Here is an 11,730-nt window from a genome sequence, read left to right as displayed (position 1 = left end):
TTCAAATTACTAGACAAAAAATTATATCCTGAGAAAAGTGGATTTTGAGGGTTTTTCGCCATAGACCTCCATTCATTCTGCACTCGCGAGCGAGCGCCCCCGCATGGACAGAGACGTGTTACTGCAACCAATCCAGAACCCGGAAGTAAGCAGAGAGTGCCAATTCTCTTCCTATTAGACATTCTCTGACCATAGCCACTTGCTTTCGCCAACTGAATGCTAGCATTGTGTCTAAAAGCAAACAGAACCCATTATAATCACTGACGCTGTCTACAGTACATATGCTCGCTGCACTCTTTAGTCTACTGACGAGGACTGAAGGAAGATTAGACGCGTAAAGGATCGTTCGCTTTGATGCGTCCAGTTTAAACAGCTCACTTGCTCATTTCTTTATAGATTCAGAAGGATCCCAGCGACTGAAACAAGTGGATGGTTTATTTTTAATAGAATCTTGAATCTCGTCGCAGGATTGTATGTTTGTTCAGAGACTTTGACTGCATATTGTTTTGTAAGCGAGGCAGTGTAATGGAGAGTTTGCAAAGAAACTTTAGCATTATTTCATAATGCTTTGTCTGTAAATTATGGTTTTATTTTGATAATGTTTTTAACAGCTGCCGTTTACTCACAAGCCTTAAAGGAGCCGCCCTTAAAAAAAAAAAATCATTGAAAATCTTTTAGAATATATTTTCTAAACGCATATTATTGATCTTACTGTGAACAGTTCATCAATGTGCATGTTTAATTTTCCACAATTTGTAATTAATTCCATCTTCCTGTGAAACGACAGGATTTTTCACTCATTTAGTCGCTTAAACCCCACCCCTTTCTAACAATCGACCATAAACTCGCATTCAGATCTGCCTCTATACCAAAGTGTAAGTTTGCCGATTTTCAACTCGCTTTGTATTGTTACAATGTCGTAGTATATGTAAATGAACAATGCTTACTGTTTCTCTGTGTTAGCTGGACAGAGAAATTCACGACTTATTAAGTCTGACTCACAGCTTCAGGGCTTTCGTGAAACCTACAGATTGTACTTCTGCATTTTTGTATTCCAGCCCAAAGACAAGTCAAATGAACTACAACGCTTTGGATCCAACAGTTAAATCCAGTCGAATGATGTACTAATTCAATTCAGATTGGATCATGTTGGTAATAGGCACTTACCTAACGCTAAAAGATGTTTTGTGCCTCTAACAAGTGCTTTTCAACCTTATTTTGAAAAACACTTGAGTTTTGCCACAGACTTGTCCCAGCGTCTAGAACGCAACTAGAAAGCGCCTCCATACTTGAAAAAACGTGGAAAACTAAATTTTTAAACAGGAAATGACGGAATATTTACGTACATATTTACAGCGGGTCTATTCGCACGGGATTAGTATTACCTGAGGTAATTTTTCCAGACCTTTTTCCAGAAGGTAAAAGTCAGTCTAATCTTTACTGACATTGTCCGTAATGATTACTGAGATGCACATTCGGACGGGACTAAAATCACTGAGAAGCTCTGGTGATAATTACTTTACCCCACCTCTCCATGTTAAACTAATCCCGTCCGAATAGGGCTTAAGTTCGCTGAAAATGCTCCCCTCCACTGCACCATTAAAAAACATGTAAAGTTACGCATATTCAAGCTTGCTTGTTTGACGTCAACAAAGGCAAACTACAATGGTCCTTGCATGTCTCTTAACTGTGCCAGTTTTGAAAACGCAGAATCGCGATGACCTTGCAAGATACTGAAGAACTACTGTGTGTTTTTTCCAACGCTATCTCATAACCAATTTGTACGAATTCAATCCGTACGAGTGAGTAAAAGGTGGCTAATTCGTACAAATTTGTACAACCTCACACGTACGAATTCATACGTTTTTTTCGAAACCCCAGTAATGGGGGGGCGGGGTCAGGGGTAGTTCATTCGTTCAAATTCATACGAATTGGGCAACTCGTAAAATATGTACGATTTAGCAAAAAGTATGAATTCGTGCGAATTAGCCACCTCGTAAAATTCATACGAATTGCCACGAGATCGAGTTGTTTTTTTCACATTGTGTGGAAAAGGGCAGCATGAACATCCCGCTGAATTTCTCTTCAGGAAGAAAACCAAACAGATTTGGAATGACATGAGGGTGAGAATTTCTTTTTCATTTTTGGCTGAGCTGTTTCTTCAACACATTAAATAAAATCATCCAACCAGTGCACTAGCTAGCAAATGCCTGTTAGTATGTGTTCAAAAGCGTTGAATTGGGAATGCTCTTTACACAATGAGGTGGGGGTGGTGATGACTCAGCATTGAAACTGATCCCTGCACATGCTGTTTTCCTTCCAGCAATGTCTCTCAGCAGACCTCCATAATTCCTGCATCCTGTCCTCTGCTTGTTCTGGATTTCGTTTTGGTGAGTTTTGCCATTGAACATAGGAAGAGGCCTTAAGGCCTCATTATACTTCTGCGTTGGACCTACGCCGGAGCCTATACGCCGTAGGCAACGTGTTGGTTTTAATTTATACTTCTGTGTCGTTGTCCGCGTTGACGCGCACCTAGGGAGCATGTGAAACCCCGAGGGAGGGGTTCTGGCAGACCAATCACAGCGCTTGTGTCCGCGTAGAATTGACGCGTTGTTACATTTTTGGAGAGGTGCACGTCAGGGTACGCCGTAGGGTATGCGCGCTACACACAGCCTACGACGTAGCTACGCCGGCAGTTCGACGCAGAAGTATAAATAGGCCTTTAGAGAGTCCCTGAGCAGTTTAGTCAAACCAAAGAAAACTGAAGAAACCTCAAGCCTGAGAAGAAACAACAGACACGTAATTCTATACAAGCAGTGCAGAGCGTTGTAAAGCATTGTAAAGGCTCTGATTCGCTTACAATCATCACTGTTAAATAAGCCCTGTTCATGATGAGCAAACAGCTTTGTAAACATGCATGTGCGATCCGTACGTTTCAGGGTAGCTGAACATTATCTAACCCGAGTGTTCATACTTGCATGCCATGCTATAGCACTGAATCTGAGCGATACATTTTCATTCAAAACCACAGTTACAGTTTCTATTATTCAATTGTTGGGGTTATACATGTTCGTGATAGTTTTTGAGATTGTTCTGATACTGGTGACACTGAACGCAGATGGGAAATGTGATAATAAAGGGCAATCAAATGGACTGGATCTTGCACGTGTTTTGTGCCAGAAGACTGTGTAACATTACAAAGTCAGATTTGGGTGCGTCTGTCATTTGGGAGGCGCACTTTGTATTTCCGGTGTGTTGTGATGTCCGTTGGCCGTCAGTCTGTCCTGAAAAATGTAGAGGTTGTTGCTGGCAGCGATGGCGATGATGTTTTCTTTGGGATGCCAGGCGGTATGGAGGATTTTCTTCCTGAAGTCCAGACTGTCCACGCTGACGTCCGTCTCTTTCCGTTTCTTCCCCACACACACGCGCCTCGGCTGCAGGACGGCACGCCGCTTACACATCTCACGACTGGCCTCCAGAGTCACGTCACGCCGGCTCGCCCGGTCAAACATTCGGAAGTAGTTGTTGTAAGCCCCCGTCATTATCACGCTGCGGAGGAAGAGAGGGATTGAGAGGGAACAGGTGCACAGCGGGTGGACCCGCTCGAGTTATATTTCAGAGGTCAGAGGTTAATGTTGTAAAGGTTATGGTTAGGGCCTCACCTGTCCGTTCCATTCCAAGCACATTCAAACTTGTCAAAAATACAATCGCTTTCATACAAAGAGCACAGTTTGGTTCGCAAGTAGTCGTGGACCTAAAAAGACAAGCAAAAAAAAGTTAAGCGCTCATGATAAATGCAGTGAAGTGATATATAACTGGAATGTTGGTTTATACTGTAGGTTAAAAACATAATCTGTAATGAAATAAAACCATTCTGGTTTTGGCTTTTCTTCAATAGAGAATTAAAAGGTTATTTTAAAGGTCTCACCTTTGAGGTGCTTTTTGTCCAACTACATCAAGATGTTTAATGGAGCTGCCCTCTCCCTTTCCTGAAGATTTATTTAGATCTATTTCTATCATGACAACTATTTAGCACGGTAATGGATATGACAAAGTTAATGTATTTGGTCCCGTCGGAACAGATCTGCTACGCTGCATCTGCAGAGCAAGTACAGAGACTTGCTCACAGCAGCGTGTCTGTGTATCTGTTAGCAGTAGCATGTAAGACATACTGTTGCAGATCTATACAGGTGGAGCTGGGGAAGGTGGAGGGTTTCAGAAGTACTCTGAAAGTGCGCTGCAAACTATTTCAATGTTGATCAGCAAGCTCATCGGCTGCAGATGCGACAGGAACCAATCAGCTAGTGCCGTGTAGTTAACGATACAACTGTCACCAGGTTGCAATAAGGACCCATTAGCCTGCGGCATCTAGTTTCATGATAGAACCTGAGCTGTGCCCGAAATCGCACCCTATACCCTCAAATAGGGCGCTGTTTGAGGGTACAGCCATTTGTAGTGGTGTCCAAAACCATAGTGGACGTTATCAAGTGCACTCATTCAATACCACAATGCACCGCAATAACGATTGTACAACCGTTGTACGCTCAACGGCTAGAGAATACCTATAGTGCACTGTGAGACCAGAAGATGGCGCCCGCAGCTGATTCATCCATTTTCCAAACCGCTGGTCCAAGGTGGCTACAGCGTAATATCAAACAGGTATAAATTCATTTTTAATTGATTAAATTGTTTCACTAAGGTTTTACGTAGTTTCCATGACATCTTTTCATTACTACTGGAGCTGCCAGTTTGCTAAGTTTCAAATGATTATTAAACAGCAAACACAAACTATGCAAAGGCGGCAGCCCTCTAGGCACACTCAGTGTCCGAATTCACTCACTCGTTTTCATTCACTCCTTCAAGTGAACTATATTAGTGGAGTAATGTAGGGAATAGTGAATGAGGGAATAGGGGGCGATTTCGGACACAGCCTTGGTATTTATATTATTAGTCCTCCATGGTTCATTTCTAAAGACAAATGTGCATATAGTTATATAATAACTATATTAATATTCATATTTTAATAATAATATCATACTTTGAATTCGATTTTATTATATATTTTCAGTGTTCTTTTGAATAAGTTTGAGTAATTTTAAGTGCTTTATTAGTTTTTTTTATTTCAGTTTTAGTCATTTTAGTACTTCAACTGAAATTTTATTTTAATCAGTTGCCAAGGCAACATTTTTACTTTTCATTGATTAAAAAGGGTTTTAAGTTTAAGCTTTTCATCTCATTTTTATATTTTCTTTTATTTCAGATTTATTTCATTTAAAGAAAACAATGTTTAATAGTTTTAGTTTCAGTTTCAGCTAAAAACAGTTGATTCATTTTTATAATTACTCTTAATTATTTATTTCCTTAATAATAATATACTCTTAATATAGGGTAGACAACAGATAAACTGTAAATTTAACAAAAAGTATTTTTTTCAGATATTTTAATTTCTTTTGGCTATAGTGCAAGTCAGTTTAATGTAGCAAACAACATTTTCTCTTTATAATATCACATTTACTATTACTTTTACATGAAGAAGTTTCATAATTGAAAACCAGTGGTATGGTACTATCATTGTATATGTCCAAAACAATATTTCTATGCTATTTTTGTGTTAGTGAGGCCACTTGCACTGTGAGGCTTGGATCCCTTCTAGCTAAAACACTGTGTGAGTTTGTGTAGGCTATATGTTTGAGTGAGTGAGTAGGTGAGAGACCTGGTATGTTTCCACAGGTTTATTTTCCATGTTGAGGTCCCAGACTTTAGCAGTGAGGTAATCTCTAGTCAGCAGGTAGCGGCCGCTGTGACTGAACTTCACATCTGACACAGAGGAAACAATCTCTGAGAAGAACGAGCGGCGGGCTGGATCCACTGCCTCTTCATACACTGTAATGAAGTGAGCACACAGATATAAAAACACTTCATTTAATACAAAGCATTGTGACATTAACAACCATTTGAATGTAAACAAGTATCACCTGACCTTACATTAAATATGGACGATGGCAAATTGAGTTTCAAATCTGAAAGTTTAAGTGCTTCAGGATATCTTAAGTTCAATTTAATTTCATCAAAAAAAAAAAAAAAAAAAAAACACTTTTAATAGGCTACTATTAGTGGATATGTTCCGCATTAGTGTATAAGTCTTGGAACAACATTACTGCCAACCACCAAGATTTTAGGCTTAGGACTGAAGGAATTGATGATTTCAGGGGTAGTTACAGGTTATGGTGGAAAGGAATGTTGTTTCAAGACCAGCAAAATCAGTACATTCAGGAAAATGTCGTACTTTGCAGTATGATTTTGCATTATATGCATGTGCGTGGCTTACATTTGGCATGCTGGTCGCAGAGCGCGCGAGCTCTCATGTCACAGAGGCGTGTGGTTCCTGTGCTGCTGCTGAAGGCCAGCAGGTGGCAGTGGTGAGGGTGAAACTCTGCCACTGTGATCACCTCACTGAGGTCCTCCATGTTTTCCGGCTTTAAATCTACAATATCTGACAGAAACTCGCTGAGGAACCCTGACAAACTGAGGTTTTATATCATCACTAATTCATAACAACATTTCTAACAGTAACTATTAACAAAAAGTCCAAAACAAAAAGCTTTCTTCTGGATTTCTGTAGGGTTGCACCAGCCGTTTGCAGGTTCTTGCTTAACCTGGAATGCAAAGAGGCTACGACACTAGCTAGTTTGTGACTAACTCTGTAATTTATTCACTTGCACCATTCGTTCTGTAATGGGTTGGTGGACGGTTGGCAGAGGAACTAGAGATGTGAGGTACAAAACTGTTTAGCCTAGAGTGTCTGTCTCTCTAAATGAGTTATTGAATCATTCACTCAAGTGATTAGTTTAACAATATTGATTTATTCAGGAACATAATATCACTGCTGTGTGCTGTTTAGAGATGCAAAGGTCGATTCTGTGATACAGTCTTTGATTCAGATTTGTTGGGAATCTTTTTGATTTCAGTGAAGCAAAACTATAGGCTAAGTAATCAGCAAATATCTAGTTAAGGGACTGAACAGATACATTTACACTAAATATAACATTTTCACCCCTTTTCCAAAACTCATTTGTTCGAACTTCCCAAGGCTGACGAACTTAGAGTGGTTTAAATTTATTTTAAACACTGTTCCTGAATATTATAATCCCAACGTTTATCTGTGTGCGACACATTTTACGGAGAACAGCTTCCGGAGCCACAGTGCAGGCTAAACGCACAAAAGCTTGCATACCACTCTGAAACGTCCTGTGGAATTTTGTGGTTGCAAAGTCCGTGCATGATATCCATTCTGGATGCTCCTCTTGTTTGTTAACATTGTCAGGGTCTGAATCAGGTTTGAAATTGCCGCCATCCTTTATATTTACACCTGAGCAGATGAAACTCGCGGTTATGGTAAGGGACGTGACATTTCCCTAACACTCGCTTCCCTAACACTGGGCCAGCTAACCAATCACAGCACATTTCAGAAGGAGGGGTTTCGTCTAAACAGAAACTAAATGACGCATTCAGGCCAGATTGGGAAGAGAGGACCTGTAATAATGTAAAATATGTGAAAAATAATGTTTTTTTTTTATTTTAACAATCATGCATGAAAGACTATTTTAGTACACCGCCCAAAAACTAAATCAGGACTTCGTAAAAGGGCATAATAGGACCCCTTTAATTTGCAACTCACGCACAGCTGATGCAACTGGCTCCTGCTAAAAAGATTGGTCACCATGTTGTTTGGTGCTCAGCAACATGCTAAAAGCCACTCAAAGCACCTTAGCACCTTTCAAATCTAGTTTTATCCATATCTGTGCAGCTCTCTCTCACAGTAAAATGACGAGGATACTGAAGCTGCGGTCCGTGATGCTGAGATGCCACAGGTTAATTCTCAGGTCATCAGCAGACAGGTACGTCTCACAGTCGCTGTTAACACTGATGGAGTTGATGTGATATGCATGTGCGTTAGCAAAAACACGGCGTGGGGTCGCCTCCACCAGCAGATCCATCGGCCGCAGGACAGGGACCTACACCAGCGGAAACTCACATCAGGCATTGAGAAGAAACAGAACAGAAGAAAGGAGAAATACCACACACCTGTAGAGTGGTGACTGTTGAGAGGTCCTTCAGTCTGCCTTCCTCGTCTCTGAGATTATAGCCTTCTGCTCGCTTGTCTCTCTCACTCACCTTCCACAGCTTTACGGTCTTATCTGACAAGAATCACAAAAGGTATGTTATTCTTAATGATTCATCATTGTGTTTTGGCATTGTTTGATATGTTATCAAGCGTTTTAGCGGCTACCATTGGTGGAGAGGAGGAAGTGGGCGGGGTTATGTGGAGGCAGCCATCGAATCTTATTGATTTTCTCCTCAATCTCCAAGCTTTTCAGGTAATCAAACTCAGGCTCATGACTCTGAAATGTACTATAAACATTATATTCGCCCTAAAAGAGAGAGGTAGCGGGACAAGATAACAAGCCGTTGTTATCATAAAGGAATTATGAATTCATTGTTTTGCTGTCAATTTTGCTGCTTACTTCCTGTGTTAAGATATCTATGAGTAAATGTTCAAATAAAAGGTTAAACTTGGTAAATATAATAAATATCATTTATTATAATAATTATAATTTCCATACAAAAATGTCATTTAATTAAAAATAAAAGTCCCCATGAAATCTAATTTAAAGCTTTGTGGTTTCATCTGTTAGCTTTTAGGGCATCTGTATGTGAAAAGTTAATCAAAAAAAGAGTAAACAAGATATGCATATTTAAAATGTATTGGGCCTCATTCTTAAAACATGAGGGGAATGAATTTTGGCTTAAATCATTCATAAAAGCATTCTTACGTAAACTGTCAAATCTGCTAATATACCCCAGATAGCAAATGGCATCTGGCCCAGTTGTGGCCCACATCTCCCACATTCTTCTGGCCTACATACTCAACCTGTGTGTGGATGGCAATAGCATACATATCCGGGCCTCATCTGGGCCAACTGTGGCACATATGGCTTAGTTCTGGCAGCGGCAAAGTAAAAATGGGCCGCATCAAGCCACAACTCACACTAAAACCGGCTTGATGTGTGTGGGCCAGTATGACCTTTACCACTGCCAGAACTGAGCCATATGTGCCATAGTTGGCCAAGAATGTCTCTTCCCACTACATTATAAACACCACCTGCCTTCAACTCACAATTGCAAGGAAATCATTGTGTTACTGTGATGTAAACTAAAACCTATTGACTTTAAAAATGCAACTTGTGCTTCAAAATCTCCCATCCCAACTTCCAGTTTCAATAGGAAGCTTGTCAAAAATGGAAAAGTGTGTTTGCCAGAGATATCTCTCACCTGTGGTTCTCTTTGAAAGATGACAACCCTCCCACCCTTATCACCCGTGGCCAAGAACTCTCCAGTCTGGTTGAACTCCACCGTAGAGATGACATCCGCTGAAACACAGACACGATTGAAAAAGAAATAAGTTGCATGTGAATCAAAATACTCTTTTGGTTGATCTGAGTAAGGAATCATATATATATTTGTAAAATCCACAGGCCTCTATTTATTGTAATGTGCTGTCAATAAAACTGCAGATCTGCTCAGTCAATATTAGACGTGCCTGAGTCAAACATTTCTTTGCCAAAGTAAACTAATGAAATATTTGTATTTGAATACAGATCCAAAAACAGTTTTAATGCCAAGGTGTGCACATTCACTATGTAAACACCAATACAAAGGTCGAAAAGTGTCTCTGTCTAGTTAAAGTGCTCATAAAAAGTTTGGACACTTTTTGTTATGACTAATTTCCACATTTTAAAATAATGGGGGAGTCATCAAAACTATGAAATAACACAAATGGAAATATGGAAATTATGTAGTAACCAAAATGATCTTATATTTGAGCTTCTTTGTCGAGATCCCAGCTCTGCACAGTAGGGTTATTATAAAAAATGAATGTGTTACGTGAAATAAATGATACAACAATACAATGTAAAAAAAAAAACGTACAATTATTTTATTTCAACTAGTTGCCAAAGAAACATTTCTAAAAAAAAACTAAAACTGAAATAAAAATGAATAAAATCTATAAAGATTTATATATATATAAATTTGACTATATATAGGCCTACATAAACCTAATAAAAAGGAAAAATAACAAAATGACTAAAACTTTAACTAAAATATGAAAATAATTTAAACTATTAATAAAACCTATAATAGTATCTCAATGATACTAAAATAACACTGATGCATACTCGTTCTCTCAAAAACTTCACAAGGTGCATCCTGGGATGCTTTTAAACAGTACTGAAGTTGTTCCTACGTGTTGACTGCGTCATATAAAGACATTTATCTATGTCTACAAAACTAATTCAAGTGTTTCATCAAAGCTTTTACGAGAAGCATCAGTGTGTCCAAACTTTTGACTGGTATTGTAGATCCACGTGAGTTTGTGGGGTATGATGGTGTGTGTGTGTGTGTGTGTGTACCCTCAGTGTACTCTGGCTCCAAGGCTGCGAGGTCTGAACAGAGAACCGGGCTCAGCATTCTGGGACGGAACCAAGGGCGGGGCTGCAGCTCTACCAATCCTGCAAAGAGGAGGAGTTTCATGATGAGACCGCGTTAAAAAAGTGGAAGGGTTAGAACAAGCTACCGGTGTTTTAATGTCTGCCAGAGAGAGATGTTCCAGAGGCTGATATTCAATGCAGATCTACACGATGGTTTTGATGTGCTGAAATGGGCCTAGATTTGAGATTAGTTGATGTAATCTTGTTTTGCATCAACATAAACAACAGATTATCAGAGGGGAGGGGAGGGGGGGCGGGGGGTGGCGGAGGGAATCCCAGATTTGCCACACATAAACATCTCCATCTGGTCTAAAAGCTTTTAAATGGCCTCTGAGATGTAGTTTAGGGTGTTTAAAGAGGATCACATGGCTCACTTTTGCTTGTAAACATTCGGACAGCAAAGCAAGCATGAACATTTAAATGGAAAAACAAGACGTTCATAGAAAAACACTCTTACCTTCTGTCACATCGCTGTGCTAGCAGTCGCGTTCAGATACTGATATATTCATTCAGTTCCATTGCTGAGTTGGTGTGTACAAAAGATGTCTGTGAAGGTGTGTGTGTGTTTGAGGAATGAGCAACACACCATCCATTTTTCATCCATCAGCATCGAGGTCTGCTGCAAAGCGTCATGGGGTAAATGAGGGGTAAGTCCGTGCGAAGAGACTGATGACTCTCTACAGGATGTGAACTCCACAGAAAAATGCTGAAGAAAAACCACAACAAGAATCTCTTGGCTCAGTTGGGATGCATCTACACCCAGAGGACCCTTCTGGTCAATTCATTCCTGTTGGGTTTTCCTGAAATCAGAAGTAAACATATGACAGCTGGATTTATGCGTAGGCATACTGATGTTTGTGCAGAAGAATGAGGGAGGGGTAAACATTCTGCCTATTCTGCTGCATAGACTCCTCCGACGAAGCACACCACAGAGAGGGAGACACAAAGATGCTGAGTGACACGCACTCGTCCAATCAGGCACACCGGTCCGGGAGTTGTAGCCAATGGGAGAGCAGATCAGCATCACAGAGAGCAGCATCCCCCCACTACAGCATCACACTGATACAGCTACAAGAGCGGTTGCCTGGTAACCGCATCTGTCTGTGAGCACAGCGCGAGTCTGGCAGGAAACATGAGGCATTGCAATGGTTACATAAAGATGTGAGAAACCTTAAAGGTC

General features: G+C 40.2%; 1 protein-coding gene across 1 annotated transcript; it reads right to left on the bottom strand.

Annotated features, from left to right (window-relative positions):
- Nucleotides 1-3,046: 3,046 nt before the first annotated feature.
- ppp2r2cb (protein phosphatase 2, regulatory subunit B, gamma b) lies at nt 3,047-11,187 on the bottom strand. Its single transcript, XM_084430758.1, is given in 11 exon segments — nt 3,047-3,258; nt 3,261-3,549; nt 3,663-3,754; nt 5,714-5,883; nt 6,329-6,493; nt 7,838-8,015; nt 8,086-8,198; nt 8,291-8,432; nt 9,334-9,431; nt 10,473-10,571; nt 11,137-11,187. Coding segments are annotated over 11 exon segments (1,467 nt in total). The 5' UTR covers nt 11,144-11,187; the 3' UTR covers nt 3,047-3,144.
- Between the last annotated feature and the right edge of the window lie 543 nt (nt 11,188-11,730).

Source organism: Rutilus rutilus, assembly GCF_951802725.1.
Source record: "Rutilus rutilus genome assembly, chromosome: 14".
NCBI lineage: Eukaryota > Metazoa > Chordata > Actinopteri > Cypriniformes > Leuciscidae > Rutilus > Rutilus rutilus.
This window is presented reverse-complemented; position numbering and strand designations above follow the sequence as displayed.